Genomic DNA, 17,363 nt, shown 5'->3' with positions numbered 1-17,363 from the left:
TCGTTTGGTTTCCTCAAACTGAACAAACATAACTTTTGATCATCTAATTTAAACCTATTACTTCCGAAAAAAGGCATATTTTAACTGGTAATAAGCTTTTCCACAAGGGGTAACTTATGGACCGCCAAATTTCTGTACATTACCGCATTTTCGTCCTCCAAAGTGCCTTAGTTTCCGAGCGCGATGACTTGAATGACTAACTTCGGTTCTAAATTTTTCGGGAATGGAGTAAAATATCGAAATTTTCTTTTCTTAACCTGTTTTGGAACATTGCTCCAGGGAACAGCGACCTAATAGTATTATAATTACTTAGTAAACACAGTCGTGATTAACTTGTTACATTCCATTTGTAGATGACCGATTTCGATTTCATGCAGAGATTAACATCAGATGAACATTACTTCGTGGTGGTAGAAATCCCTGGCGCTGACAATAGTGCTCAGTATTACTATACATTAAATTACACCCATTATATATATATATATATATATATATATATATATATATATATATATATATATATAATGTGTGAACTCAGCCTCGTGATGCCAATTGAGGGGCTACTAAACCGAATAATAGCATAATAGCGGCTTCGGTCAAGAATACCATCATTACGACTGGGAGAGCGGTGTGCTGACCCCACGCCCCTCCTATCCGCATCCTCCTCTGAGGATGACACGGCGGTCGGATGGTCCCGGTGGGCCACTCGTGACCTGAAGACGGGGTGCTATATATGAATGGTGAAGTTTATGGACGTTATTCTGAGCAGGAATCGACAACGAGGTAACCAGATTGAATGATAAACCACTATTTATTATATCTATCTGTCCTGCTGCCCCAGTTGCAACTTCTTTCACAAATCTCCAAATAAACCATAGTTTATCTGATTTTATTACTGTCCGTTTGCCTAGGCAACATCGACACTTAATCAGCAGCAGGTGTTTGAGCCATAAAATATTGTTGAATAAGAAACGGGGGGAAGGTCATAAACAAGTAACACAGGGGCAGGGTGTCAGTTGATATACATGATGCAACTTTGCAGGTGCAGATATTCCTATTAGTGACTGAGGCTGGTGTACATAAAAATATTACGTCAATATTTAATTTAATTGTAGCCCAATAATAATAGCTATAAAGTGTAGTATGTTTTATGTTAGTTAGTGCCTGCAAGTACTCATGGCAAGACCAAGCAACTTATGCTTATTTTCCACTGAGCAGCAGGTCAGGAGCTGCACTTAGAAGGTGTGCACGCAACACATTTAGTCTATACTGCAGGCGTAGTACATTTAGTGGCAAAGTTTCGATCGTTCAAGAAACATCTGGTGCTAAATTATGTGATGTGTTGCGGTAAGACCCCTTAAAGCAGTGTAAAAAGAACCAACACGCCGATATGTGTATGTATTACTGTGCCACGTCTAAAAACATCTGCACTGACACCAATGCCAAGCAACCTTTACAGAATATGATAGCAGCAATCCCCGATGCCGGATTTTTCGTAGAACCACCAGTCCTCCACGAGACTTTGAATTTACAAGAGAAAATCACTAAAGATGAATATAAAGTTAGTCAGTTCTCTATGGAGTTCTGGATGGTAGAAAGCGCGTGGAACAGCCCTGAGCGAATGTGGGGGACATTGTTGATTATGAAACCTCAATGAGAACGGCGGTGACTGTACCCAAGCCGCATCGGGTGGTGGGGTGCAGTCGGCTCATAGAGCAAACTGCGCCCGTTCGTTATTTTGGCGGTCGCGGCAGTCGTGTGCACCCTGTCTGGACGCACCGGGATACCTACTGATATGACGAAGCACATGCAACTCGGAGGTAAGAGAGACATCCTGGAGAGCCTGCGACAGTGTGGGCTGGAGAGCGTGCCTCAGTTAGTTTTATTGTCTACGTGGCGATCTCTCCTACTATTCGTTAGGATGTAGGACAGGGACGACTTCTAGGTTCTTAGGTTAATAATGGCACTCGGACACCTGCCATCAATGTCACTGTTTAAACAATAAGCCTTGTTGTCATTAAAATTATTTTGATCTCACCATCCGATGGTACTGTTCTCCAGCAACACATCCCGGGTCCAGATAACAGAGAAAAATTGCGTATTACGTGTTCCGATTTATTAAATATTCTCGCATTCGATCAATGACTGGAGTCATAAGAAAAATGGCTCTGAGCACTATGGGACTAAACCGCTGAGGTCATCAGCTCCAAGAACTTAGAACTACTTAAACCTAGCTTCCCACAACAACCAACTATGGCCGTAATAACGGCCTTGATACGTCTGGGCATTGAGTGAAGCAGAACTTGGATGGCGTGTACAGGTACAGCTGCCCGTCCAGCTTCAACACGATACCACCGTTCATCAAGAGTAGTAACTGGCCTATTGTGACGAGCCAGTGACGGTCGGCCACCATTAACCAGACGTTTTCAGTTGGTGAGAGATGTGGAGAATGTGCTAGTCAGGGCAGCAGTCGAACATTTTCTGTATCCCGAAAGGCCCGTACAGGACCTGCAACACGCGGTCGTGCATTATCCTACTGAAATGTAGGGTTTCACAGGAATCAAAAGTGTAGAGTCACGGGTCGTAACACATCTGAAGCGAAACGTCCACTGTTCAAAGTGCCGTCAATGCGAACAAGAGGTGAAACCAATGGCACCCCATACCATCACGCCGGGTGATACGATAGTAAGCCGGGGACGAATACCCGCTTCCAATGTGCGTTAACAGCGATGTCGCCAAACACGGATACGTCATCATGATGCTGTAAACAGAACCTGGATACATCTGAAAAAATGACGTTTTGCAATTCGTCCAACCAGGTTCGTCATTGAGTACACCATCACATTCGCTCCTGTCTGTGATGCAACGTCAAGGGTAACCGCAGCCATGGTCACCGAGCTGATAATCCATGCTGGTGCAAATGTCATAGTACTGTTCGTACAGATGGTTGTTGTCTTGCAAACGTCCCCGTCTGTTGACTCAGGGATCGAAACGTGACTGTACGATCCGCTACAGCCATGCGGATAAGATGCCTGTCATCTCGGCTGCTAGTGATTCGAGGTCGTTGGGATCCAGCACGGCGTTCCGTATTACTCTCCTGAACCCGCCGATTCCATATTCTGCTAAAAGTCATTGGATCTCAACTAACGTGAGCAGGAATGTCGCGATACGATAAACCGCAATCGGGATAGGCTACAATCCTATCTTTACCAAATCAGAAACGTGATGGTACGCATTTCTCCTCCTTACACGAGGCATCACAACAACGTTTCACCAGGCAACGCCGGTCAACTACTAGTTGTCTATGAGAAATCGGTTGGATACTTTCCTCATGTCATTACGTTGTAGGTGTCGCCACCGGCGCCAGCCTTGTGTGAATGCTCTGAAAAGATAATCATTTGCATATCACAGCATCTTCTTCCTGTCGGTTAAATTTGGCGTCTGTAGCACGTGATCGTGGTGTAAGAATTTTAATGGCCAGTAGTGTACTTGCAAACTCTCTCATCAAAATCTGTACGTTACTTCCCTTTGGTCTAGAATCATGAAATTCGGCAAAAAGAAACGTTTCACATGAGAACCAAAAATATTTCCCGAAACTATAACTATAACACACGCCATAATGTATTTTTGTCATTGCTTACTTGACTCTCTGTCTGTTTGTCTGCCTGTTAAGATCGCTTTATCTCGGAAACGGGTGAATCTATCAAGTTGAAATTTATGTCACATACTATCGCCTTTCTTCTCATAGTGGTGTACGAAATTGAAGAACCTAAGTTAATGTGGTCTAAATATATGGATTTATATCACATATTTCGATACTCGCAAACTCACTTATCAAAAGCCATAGGGTACTTACCTCTCTGCTTGATTCATGAAACTTGCCAAAAAGAAAGGTTTCACAGAAAAACGACAGGAAAAGAATTCGAAAACTTTTTATTTGTAATATGTCACACTAAGAAAAAATATATTCTTTCATTTTTATCCAACTATCTGTGTTTCCGCTCATCTTTTCTTATTTAGTTGAAATTAATGTGACATACCAAGATTTGTGGTCCATTGGTAGTATATAAGCGTTATGTTCTAGGTCAATATGATCAACGGATGCAACTATTCATGTCAGCTCACTTGCAAACTCACTCATCAGAATCATAGGGTAATTCTCACTGACAACGAATCACGACATTTTGCATGAAGTAAGGTTTAACACTGGAAGTAAAGAAAAATATCCTAAAATTGTTTATTTGTAATTCTATCAAATGAAAAAAATATTTCTTTTGTGATTTGTTATCCGACGTCAAACTTGAAAATAAAACAACGAGTAGTTCTGGATTCAGGCTGACTGTCTCGCAGTGGTAAAAGTCACCATGAGGTAAGGAATGACTTTATTCCTCATATGACGGGTATGTGAATGTTTGTTTCAACTACTACTTGAAACGCCATATCTACATGCAGTAATCACTCCTGGATATCCGATGGATATATTCCTAAACATATCATATGAGTATTCAAGTCATTCTTTGCCTGATATTTGACTTTTACCATTACGACCAAGTCAGCCTGAATGGAGGACCATTGGTTATTATAATGATAATCTGGCTCCTTCACGATTTTGAATCACATTTATACTGCGGTTAAAACATTCTGGTAAAGCTTGGAATCCCTGGGATCTATATCTTGCCGTTATCAAAGTCGATAACATGCAAAAATGGCCTAGATTCTCGATTACCGGAATAAGTGAACTATCTATACAGTAAAGTTTGTACTTAATCTTCGGTACGCGTCTACTACTCGCACCTGGCCAATTTTTTGTGTGTGCCGCAAGCCCGTCTGTGTTAGATAACTCGGTGCACCCTCTCGAGCGTTAGTTACTTACATCTTTGATTACTTCTGAGAGCTGTTCTCGATTGCAGAAGATCCTCTGTTCTTTTCAGTCAAATATCGCAGTACGCTGCAGAATCAAAATAGTGTGTGTGTGTTTGTGTCAGTGTGTGCATGTGTCTATGTTTATGCGTACACGCATGTACCCGAGTAACTGTTATTTGTATGACAGAACTGAGCGAACACAAAAACTCGCATGAGTAAAAGTATACATTTCGTAACACAGTTGCAAGAGAAACGCTCACAAATGCGCCTGCTATTGAAGCAGAGCCACAGTCGCAGCGGCAGCTTATACACCCGTTTCTCGCCGTACACTCCAGTTAGCAGCGGGCCGGCAAGCGCAATCTCTGGAGATGGAGTGCACCCGCGTGTACAGTAGCAGACCGTGGCCGCCGCAGCTGATGACGCAAGGAGAGCGTGCGCAGGCGCAGCTGGAGCCCGAACGGCAGCGGCCAAATGGCCCTGCAGAAGGGCTGCGAGCCCGCCAGCCCGCCAGCCCGCTTGTTAATTGCACGGATATGCGCCGGAAGCGCATTGTTCCCCGTGACGAGTCACCGCGCCACGGCCTCGGGCAGCGGACTCAACTGCCGGTACACACCAGCCTGCAGTTCTAGCCCCGTGTGAACCCGACCTACGCCGACTGAAGTCAGAAAATGTAGGCGCAGAGAACATCTACATACACTATTGGCCATTAAAATTGCTACACCACGAAGATGGCTTGCTACAGACGTGGAATTTAACCGACGGGCAGAAAATGATGTGACATGGAAATGATTAGCTTTTCAGCGCATTCGCACAAGGTTGGCGCCGGTGGCGACACCTACAACGTGCTGACATGAGGAAAGTTTCCAACTGATTCCTCATACACAAACAGCAGTTGACTGGCGTTGCCTGATGAAACGTTGCTGTGATGCCTCGTGTGAGGAGGAGGAATGCGTACCATCACGTTTCCGACTTTGATAAAGGTCGGATAGTAGCCTATCCCGATTGCGGTTTATCGTATCGCTACATTGTTGCTCGCGTTGGTCGATATCCAATGACTGTTAGCAGAATATGGAATGGATGGGTTCAGGAGGGTAGTACCGAACGCCGTGCTGGATCCCAACGGCTTTGTATCACTAGCAGTCGAGACAACAGGCATCTTATCCGCATGGCTGCAACGGATTGTGCAGCCACGTCTTGACCCCTGAGTCAACAAATGGGGACGTTTGCGAGACAACAACCATCTGCATGAACAGTTCGACGACGTTTGTAGCAGCGTGGATTATCAGCTTGGAGACTGTGGCTGCGGTTAGCATTGATGGTGAATCACACACAGGAGCGCCTGTGATGGTGTACTGAACAACGAACCTGGGTGCATGAATGGCAGAACGTCATTTTTTCAGATGAATCCAGGTTATGTTTACAGCATCATGATGGTCGCATCCGTGTTTAGCACCATCGTGGTGAATGTACATTGGATGCGTGTCATCGCCATACTGGCGTATCACCAGACGTGATGGTATGGGGTGCCATTGGTTACACGTTTCGATCACCTCTTGGTCGCACTGACGGCACTTTGAACAGTGGGCGTTACATTTCAGATGTGTTACGACCGAGGCTATACCCTTCAATCGATCCCTGCGAAATCCTAGTTTTCAGCAGGATAATGCACGTCCGCATGTTGCTCGACCTGTATGGGCCTTTCTGGATACAGGAAATGTTCGACTGCTGCCCTGGCCAGCACATTCTCCAGCTCTCTCACCAATTGAAAACGTCTGGTCAATGGTGGCCGAGCAACTGTCTCGTCACAATACTCCAGTCACTACTCTTGATGAACTGTGGTATGGTGTTGAAGCTGCATGGACAGCTGTACCTGTCCACGCCATCCCAGCTCTGTTTGACTAAATACCCAGGCGTATCAAGGCCGTTATTATCGCCAGAGGTTATTGGTAGTCTTTTGCAGATTCGAAGATTTTATGTCTCCGTAAATGGTAAGAACAGTAGATGGCGACTTCAGAAGAATGGCTTACAACAAGGAAGTGTACTATCTCCCATCCTTTATAATGTGTACACTAATGACGAACCTATACCTGAAGATGCAAGACTGTTCGTATATACTGGTGACACAGCTGTGGTGCTCCAGGGGCCAAATTTTGATGCAACATCTGGAAATCTCTCTAGAGTGCTTGAAGAACTGGCTCAGTACTACGACGCCAATCACTTCAAGCCAAACCCAGACAAAACTCAAGTATGTGCTTTCCATCTGCGCAATAGAGATGCTGGAGTTAATCTCGACGTAACATGGTAAGGTAAGAAGCTAAAGCACTGTCCAACACTTCAATACCTTGGGGTTGTACTTGACAGAACGCTTTCCTTCAAGCAGCATTGCCAAAACACCAAGGCTAAAGCCAGGAATAACAGCACTCACAGGCTGACTAACTGTGAATGGGGAGCTCAACCATCAGTAATGAGAACATCAGCACTCGCTCTGTGTGTTTCTGCAGCAGACTATGCAGCGCCAGTATGGGAAGCATCTGCACATGCTAAACAGGTTGATGTAAGTGTAAATGTGACAGGCTGTCTCATACTCACACCAATGGGTAATTTGTACCTATTTGCTGGAATTGCCCCATCCAAGATCAGAAGGCAGGTAGCAGCAGATGCTGAGAGAACAAAGAAAGAAACAGATTCTCGACACCCACTGAATGGGCACGTCACTCAGGCTCGGAGGCTTAAGTCTAGAAATAGCTTTATTGCAAGAACCAAGATCCTTGACAGTTCACAGGACGATAATAGAATCCTTAAATGGGAGAATGAACAAACCGCACTGCAGATAATACCAAAAGAGCAAATGGCACCTGAAAACAAACTTCCTTATGCAGTGTGGAGGACACTAAATAGGCTGAGGGCTGGTGTACCCAGATGCGAAACTAATCTGTGCAAGTGGGGACTGCTGACTAACGATGACGACGTTCTTTGCGGATGTGGAGAGGTACAAGACGAGGCACATCTGCTCATGTGCCGACTACTGCCGGAGCCCTACAGTATTAGTGACCTGCTACAAGCCAACGACAAATCCGTAGGAGTGGATAACTATTGGAAAAATAAAATTTGATCTGGACCACCACGTTCATTGCATGCTCCAACGTATATTTGGCACACACTATGTAACACACCTGTTATTTTAGAAATCACCTCAGGTATGCAAGCATCATCGTCCATGGGTGGAGAAAATAGCTCAGGAAGTAAGTTGATACAAAATAAGATGGTATTTCAGTAAAGGAGAAGACAAATGAATCTGCAGACTGACGAAGTTGCAGCAAAGTGAAATGTTAGGACCAGGCTGGGAGCTAAACATTATTTTCATGTACCTTGAAGACAACTGCTCAGACATCGAGGTTATGCAAGTGTATCCCTGTTATCTATCAAAACTTTTCCGCAAAGAGCAGAGCTGTAGGTTGGTGTAAGGATTCTTCTACATTGAAGTGTGGCTCAAAAAGACTTAAATCCAGTTTTCTGTTGATTGCTTTTCAATTTTCGTGATATAACAATGTTCCAGACAAAATTTCGTGAAACGTAATTATAAATTTTTATGGCACAAATTACATGATGAATGCAGCATCAGAATTGCTGATTTTAAAGTAATTTGACGTTTTGGAAGTCTATCAAAATGTCAATCAACAGTATATATATAGTACAGTATATATATAGTACTTTGAGGTATACACTGCATATCATTATTCAGAAATAGCTGTGAACGTAAACTACTTGGGTCTCTTTGATTTATCCTCACTCCTTCCGTTACCCCAAATACGAATTTACACCAAAAAACATATTATGATTCTAATTAAGCCACCAATTTTTAATTTTAAATAAACCACTCTTCCAGAATATCATTACATGTGGCACTTAGCCTTCATATATATATATATATATATATATATATATATATATATATATATATATATATATATATATAATATCATTACATGTGGCACTTAGCCTTCACATATATATATATATATATATATGAAGGCTAAGTGCCACATGTAATGATATTCTGGGAGAGTGGGTTATTTAAAATTAAAAAATTAAAAATTGGTGGCTTAATTAGAATCATAATATGTTTTTTGGTGTAAATTCGTATTTGGGGTAACGGAAGGAGTGAGGATAAATCAAAGAGACCCAAGTAGTTTACGTTCACAGCTATTTCTGAATTATGATATGCGGTGTATACCTCAAAGTACTATGTCTCCATAAGGTGAATTCATTTCTTCCATTGATGGCCTTTAATATCATAAGAGTACCTTAGGAGTTAGTCAGTGGTAAAGGGACATACGGAAGGCTAACCCATTTTGCAGGTGAAACTTTCTAGTTGAAAGGAATGAAGAAGAGATCTACATTTATATCCACATCTGTCTGTGTGCTCCACAAGCAATCACGCAAGCGTCAGCGTCCTGATCGTTCCATTTTTTGTTCCACTAGCACATAGAACGATGAAAACACCACTATGTGCTTCCTTATGAGCCCTGATTTCTCTTGTCTTAGCGATCTTTTTGCGAGATATGGATTGGTGGCAATGGAGTCGTTATGTGGTCTGTTTTTAATAAAACTTTTCTAAACTTTCTCAATATGGCATCGCAAGAAGAACTGCCTCTCTCTTCAGGGATTTCCATTTGATTTCATGGAACATTTTCGCAATAATGATGTGTTTGTCGAAATTATCAGTGACAACTCTACCACCACACATCCGAATTGCTTCGGTGTGTTCCTTTAATTCGACCTTCTGAGAATCACAGAGACTCAATTAGTATTCAAGAATGGACCACATAAGTTCTCTGGAAACGTTCTCATTCCCTAGAACTCCCAATAAACCGAAACAAACCATTCATGCTCCTTACTATCGACCTTGGATATATATTTCATTTCACATTGGTTTGTGACAGTAGTGGGACAAAGAGAGCTGGAGTATTTGCTAGAGGGGGTGCTTACATTAGGGGCAGGAATGCACTCAGGTAATGTACCCGTAACAGCAGGGGGAGGGGTTAGTTGGAGGTTTCCTAGGTGAGAGTGGAGTGGGAGGAAAAGGGGGGCAATAGGTTAAGCACCCGTTAATCAAAAGGAAGGATCCTCTTAGTAGAACATTAGGTTAAGGACCTGTCAATCAAAGGAGAACAATGGGTTAATGAACTGTCAATCAAAGGAGAACAATAAGTTTGCCCCTGAGTGCATACCTGTCCCTGACGTAGGCAACCTGCATTAACAAAATGCACCAGCTCTCTCTTTGTCCCACTACTTGCGATGTTAAGCCTACATGTTTCACTGACTTGACTCAGTAATACTATATTCTATATGTACATGGTTGTTTCTCATAATAATCTACATTAAGTTACATTTTATACATCTGGTACAAACTGACACTCATCACAACAAATGGACGATCTGTCCAAATCATCCTAATTCAACTACACCCACCTACTGACAACACTTTTCCGTTTGCTCCCGAGTCGAGAGTAAACACTGTATTCAACAGATCATTTATGCACACAGGGACTAGTCCCAGCTATGTCACAATTGCCTGGGACCCTTCGGGCAAGACCTTGTTCACTGACAAACGCTCAACATCCAAGACAACGTACTAGACTCTATTACTTAAAGTCTTCAAGTCATTCACATATCTAAGTACCTGTTCCACTGCGCTGAGGGGAACATCTCATGTCTCAATCTATAATGTGTGGTTCACTGTATTAAATGAAAGACGTTTAGTTATATCTTCTTTAAAGAGTTGGCGTAAGTAATGCGGTAGCCAAATACTTCATTGAGACCAGGTCCTGACTGTCCGATGCATGAGACACTCGGAAATCGAGTTGTGACTGGATTTTTAACATACCAATAGGAGGTGTGTAGCATGACTAGAGTGGTGCATGGTACAAATTCCAGGCTGTAAGGCAGTGTCAAGTGCGCTAACTACCATGGAGTAAATAAAATAGCCTGGCACAGTGGTGTTGACAATGGGCTAGCAGAGGAGCCCAGCAACACACCTGCTGATAAACACGCTATTCTGTGGTCTCCACACATGGACCTCTAATGTCCATTACCTGTATAACTGTGCGTTTGCCTGTAACTCTGTAAAACTTAAATGTCCCTTTGATGTTGTGTTCTACATGATTCCCACTGTGGGTCAATGGCTTGTAACAATGTAGTTATTAGGGAGTCTATCCTACATGATTGGAGTCTCTAAATCGTTAAAGTAGCTTTGATGTACAACATTAAGATATCAAGAGTTCAAAGAATGTGTCCTAATAAATCGTATTATACATTTTTTGTTGTTATTGTATGTTTTGATTGCCACCTGTCTACTTCAACCTAAGTGCATAGGTAATGAATCGACATTAATGAATTAATTGCATACATAGGTGAAATAGTAGGCAGCAAGACTTTTATTGTGCAATGAAGTTAGTGAATAGGCCTCTAACTTGTGTTAAATTAATGTTGAATTATAACGAAAACATTGAAGTATCCTAGCACAACCTGTAAGTGCAACTGCGACTCCCCTTATAGACGAAATGCTGTCTTCTCAGATATAAACTGAACTGTGCATTGACTAACACTTTATAGTCCAGAGCGTGAACCACAAGGTAACCAAATCTCGATGTCTTCATAACTAGAGCAAGTGGCTCAAAGTTATTAGCAGCTGAAACCTACATGGTGTTCGCTGAAAATCGATTGGAAAGAAGGTGGAGTAAAGAGAAAAAAGACCAAAGTAGCCAAAATGAGAATAGCGGGAAACTTAGCATCAAAATTGGTAGTCACGAAGTAGATGAAGATAAGTTCTGCTACCTTGCAAGTATAAACATCCATGACAGCCGAAGTAACAAGGGTATAAAGAGCAGAATTGCACAGGTAAGGAGAGCATTCCTGGCCATGAGATGTGTAATAGTATTAAAAACTTGCCTTAATCGGATGAAGAAATGTCTATGTACCAAACATAAGCCTTAATTGGAAGAATAAATTTCTGACAATGTACATTTGGAGCACGGCGTTGTAAAGACGGTGGGAATCGAGGCCTTCAAGATGTAGTGATGTTGAAAATCAGATGGACTGTTATGATAACGAATGCGCAACTTCTCCGCAGGATCGGCAAGGAAAGAACGTACGGAAGACAACAAAAAGAAAAAGGGACAGGATGGCAGGACACGCATCAGCATCAGATAGCTATAAGGGTAGTCAGACTTGGAAACAGATCCAGCAAATAACTGAGAGCATAGGCTGTCGGATGCAAGTGCTACTCTGAGACAAAGATGTTGCACAAAAGAGGAATTTGTGCCTGGCCGCATATACCAGTCAGAAGACTGATGGCTCATAATAAACGTGTTATCTCCTAGGGGCTGCTTCTCACTAAATTAGTTCTGCGGAATGCAGATTGCTTTTCAGTGAATTATGCTCCCATTAACTAGAAAAGGACGACAAAGGATTAATATAAACTGAGAATGACTGCCGTAAGTATCGAAATATTCATGGGAGAAAAAATGACGAAGGATAGACTGGAAATTAATTACCATTATTATTCAAGAAATAAAAATGAAACTTCTCAGGAAAATATAAGTGTATCCTTCATTGGCACACTTTGAAGTACAGCAAGATATGGTCTCAGAAACTACTAAAACATGAACCCCAGTACATACAAACACTGACGAAGTATTAATAAATGAGACAAGACCTAATCCCATGGGTGGCTTAATGAAAATCCTATGCTGATTCTTGTACATTACACAAACGGAACAAGTAAATATACAATTGGAATTTGTCGGCAAATCTGAAGAATCGTGTAAGATAGAATTAGGCAAATTCAACGCAAGCAAGCAACATAATCATCAATACTCATGATTACTGCCACATGTAGTTAGGCTCACGTTCCACGGATCATTTGTAGTATTAATCTTAATAATGTGGAACAAATCATGTGAGATTCACATATGGATTCATCTGTAAATACGTCTACAAGCCGACCAATTACAAAGTTTTTTTTTGTATATAAAATACGGATTTGATTAACAATTCCAACCGACCGCCTCTTACAGGTTACAAACACAAAAATTCTTGTAGGAGTTGCTGAGGAGAAACTCAGTTTGTTTTATAATTTAACTTTTCTTTCTGTCGGGCGATTTAAATACTAGGAAAGTGGCAAAAATTTTGTTTGCATCTTTGTGCGCTCATTTTTCTACTAAAGACAGCGTTAATGTGGAGTAACAGATCTCATATTTTGTTCTGTTATTGTAATTATGTACATTACTGTTAGGTTACAACTGCTGTAGATTATTTACGAAAATGCTGAGGAATAAATATACTGCCAAGCATTCGTGAAATATGTCTAACTCCTTAAACAGATGTTTACAACAAGATAGTGGGTGCACACCACACATTTTTCATAAAGAATTTGAGCAATGACGACCTTCTTTTTTAAAGAGAGCTACTCCAGATCATTATTCCATATAATACTACCGAATGACAATTTGAAGAATGTGTCTAGGCGCTGATTCGTCTGTTCCAAGGATCTGTAGTGATTCGAAGTAGAAAAGTGTCTAAACTAGTTTTAGGAGATCCAAAACGAGCTTCTTCTATTTTAAACTCTCCCATTTTAGAAGTGGCTAGACCAGTTATACATGAATTCGGCGTTATACCTCTAGATGTGAAGAACTGAATGTACTGTATCTTCTTGAAATTGAATGAGATCATTCGCAAAAAACAACTCAAAAATACTTTTAAGTACGTTATTAACCATATTTTCCATTGCTGCTTGTACATTTGGACTGTGTACGTTACTAGTGTCATCCGCAAGAAACCCCAGTTCCATTTGCTATTTATTAGACAGGACGTTTACATACACGAGAAAGAATAGTGGCTCTAAGATTCAGCCTTGATTTCTCCGCAGGCAGAAGAATATCCCCTAGTGATGTTGGTTAAGCATAGATTTCTACATTCTTTCAGTTAGAACTGACGTCACCCATTTCCTGACTACGCCATCAAATTCGTAGCGCCTCAGTAACATTTAGTTGAATATTGTGATTCACACACTCTGTCGTCTTAGATACATCACAGAAAAGCCAACCGGTGTTATTTTGTTGAGTGAACGTGTGAACGACGTTCTTATTTCAGCAGCCCTCCAGCTTCAGACTTACTGAGGAGATTATTGTCGCTGAGGTGACATACTATTCCAATTTACACTACCTTCTCAAATATTTCGGAAAATCTTGTCATTAGGGAAATTGGTCAGTAGTTATTGACATCTCTACTATAACCCTCATTAAGAGCGATTTAATAACCTTAGAAACTACAATGTCTCGGAAAGTTGCCCTGAGTTAGTGGTACGCTACATATTTAAGAAATTAATTTGGGAACTATACTTTAGTGCTCTAATAGAAAAGGCATCCAGTTCAGATGAGCTTTAACTTTTGAGGGAATACATAAAATTCCTGATTTCATATGACTGAATTTTACAAGAGTTGCATTTACAACATATTGCTTTGATTGTTTTCTTGAACTGTTCGTCCCTATATTTTTTACTACATTTTATAAATGATTACTAACATTTCTGCTTCCTGTGACGATTTATGGCCCTCACATTCAAATCAGTAGTGATGTTAATCTATTCTAAGGCCTGTTGTCCTCTCTGCCGTTATACAATTTTCCATACTGACTTAAGTATGTTACCAGAGTTACTGATTTCTAACATGATATCCATACTTTTTTATTTTTAGTAATTTTTCTCGGCAGTTCTGACCAGTGCTTGCAGCTTGCAGCTACTGAAGGCTCTCTGCTTGCCAATGCCAACACATCAATTTTCTTCTTACACAATATTTTAAGCATGGCGATCAACAATATTTTACCTGACTGTTAAATGTCCTTTCCGACTAGGTTTGTTGAATTATATTTTGAAAAAAAAAAAGATGTAGATTTATAATGGAATAGATCAATATTTATGACAGCATTTGCTACATTACAAATTTTACTCCAAGTCATTTTTAGCAAACTATTCTGAAACATATGTGTCCACGAATCATTAATTATACTGGCTGATTTCCACTTAGGACTACCTATACTGTAATAAACTTATTTACTACACTACTGGCCATTAAAATTGCTACACCAAGAAGAAGTGCAGATGATAAACGAGTATTCATTGGGCAAATGTGTTATACTAGAACTGACATGTGATTACATTTTCACGCAATTTGGGTGCATAGATCCTGAGAAATCAGTACCCAGAACAACCAGCTCTGTCCGTAATAACGGCCTTGATACGCCTGGGCATTGAGTCAAACAGAGCTTGAATGGTGTGTACAGGTACAGCTGCCCATGCAGCTTCAACACGATACCCAGTTCGTCAAGAGTAGTGACTGGCATATTGTGACGAGCCACTTGCTCGGCCACCATTGACCAGACGTTTTCAGTTGGTGAGAGATCTGGAGAATGTGCTGGCCAGGGCAGCAGTCGAACATTTTCTGTATCGAGAAAGGCCCGTACAGGACCTGCAACATGCGGTCGTGCATTATCCTGCTGAAATGTAGGGTTTTGCAGAGAGCGAATGAAGGGTAGGGCCACGGGTCGTAACACATCTAAAATCTAACGTCCACTGTTCAAAGTGCCGTCAATGCGAACAAGAGGTGACCGAGACGTGTAACCAATGGTACCCCATACCAACACGACGGGTGATACACCAGTATGGTGATGACGAACACACGCTTCCAATGTGCGATGTCGCCAAACAGGGATGCGACCATCATGATGCTGTAAACGGAATCTGGATTCATCCGAAAAAATGACTTTTTGCCATTCGTGCACCCATGTTCGTCCTCGAGTACACCATCGGAGGCGCTCCTGTCTGTGATGCACCGTCAAGGGTTACCGCAGCCATGGTCTCCGAGCTGATAGTCCATGCTGCTGAAAACGTCGTCGAACTGTTCGTGCAGATGGTTGTTGTCTTGCAAACGTCCCCGTCTGTTGACTCAGAGATCGAGACGTGGCTGCACGATCCTTTACAGCCATGCGGATAATATGCCTGTCATCTCAGCTGTTAGTGATACGAGGCCGTTGGGATCCAGCACGGCGTTCCGTATTACCCTCCTCAACCCACCGAGTCCATATTCTGCTAACAGTCATTCGATCTCGACCAACGCGATCAGCAATGTCGCGATACGATAAACCGCAATCGCGATAGGCTACAATCGGACATTTATCAAAGTTGTAAACGTGACGGTACGCATTTCTTCTTCTTAGACGAGGCATCACAACAACGTTGCACCAGGAAACACCGGTCAACTGCTGTTTGTGTATGAGAAATCCGTTGGAAACTTTCCTCATGTCAGCACGTTGTAGGTGTCGCCACCGGCGCCAAGCTTGTGTGAATGCTCTGAAAAGCTAATCATGTTTATGTCACGGCATCTTTTTCCTGTCGGTTTAATTTCGCGTCTGTAGCACGTCATGTTTGTGGTGTAGCAATTTTAATGACCAGTAGTGTATATCATGACCACTGTTACTCAATAGTTGTATTTTCCTTTGAGCCTCATCGAAGTAGAGATTATCAATTAGGATTCTATTATCGTTAGTACTGCAGTCTTAAATACTGAGAACAAACTGTATGACCCAAATAGTTTTCTGAAGATAATGTTTCCTATGGGAGTCCTTTAGAAAATCTACCTGGAAATCACAGACTATTATGCACTTGCTGCTGTCTGACAGCATGGTAAGGTATGCCAATTCCTTACAAATATTTCAATATTTCCTAGCTGGGATCTGTACACATTTCCAATTAATAGTGAACTATTTGTCACTATTAATTCACAAGCAAACATTTTTGTACCCTGATCACTAGAAAACATTAAAGTTCCACTAATAGTGGTGGGTATATGAAGCGTATTGGTAGGACGCGCGAAAGCGTGAGGCGGAACTGGAGCGATTTATCTGGGGCCCAGCGGGCATGATTACTGGCTACCGGGCCGAGGCTGGAAGCATTCCCGAAACGGGTAAATTTGTCAACTGTTACCGAGGCAACTGCGATACAAGGGCGAACGAAGGCTGCGGAGATGTGTACGGGCCAATAGACGTGCAACTAGTGAGACAAAGGACTACCAACAATGTGCATTGCTACGTATAGCATTTGCAGCAGATGCCGGATTCATGCATCTATGCTGACTGATTTTCATCGGCGACGAAGGCAGTATCTCCCCAATTGGGCGTCGATCGAGTGGCGACAGGTGGGCGTTTGAGATGAGGAACGTTTTATGCTCAATCGCACAGATGGTGTGTATGGCGTGAAATGTCTCGAAGCAAACACGCTGTCGTAGCAATGTGGTCTGAGGAATGTTTTCATGGGTGCTCTCGTCATTCTGGAAGGTACAACAGATCAGCCCAAGTATGCACGTATCCTTGTTGACCATGTACATCCCTCGATGCAGTTTATTTCTCCCAACTAAGATGGCATTTACTAGGAGGCCAAGCTACGT

General features: G+C 42.0%; 1 protein-coding gene across 1 annotated transcript in view; it reads left to right on the top strand.

Moving 5' to 3' along the window:
• Positions 1-5,231: 5,231 nt before the first annotated feature.
• The window catches only part of LOC126362802 (mucin-19-like), a 39,012-nt gene continuing 26,880 nt past the window's right edge, over positions 5,232-17,363 (top strand). The window contains exon 1 of the mRNA XM_050007915.1: positions 5,232-5,421. Coding sequence (XP_049863872.1) covers positions 5,232-5,421 — 190 coding nt within the window. The remainder of the gene's footprint in view (positions 5,422-17,363) is intronic.

The sequence above is a fragment of the Schistocerca gregaria genome, chromosome 1 (assembly GCF_023897955.1).
Source record: "Schistocerca gregaria isolate iqSchGreg1 chromosome 1, iqSchGreg1.2, whole genome shotgun sequence".
In the NCBI taxonomy this organism is placed as follows: domain Eukaryota; kingdom Metazoa; phylum Arthropoda; class Insecta; order Orthoptera; family Acrididae; genus Schistocerca; species Schistocerca gregaria.
This window is presented reverse-complemented; position numbering and strand designations above follow the sequence as displayed.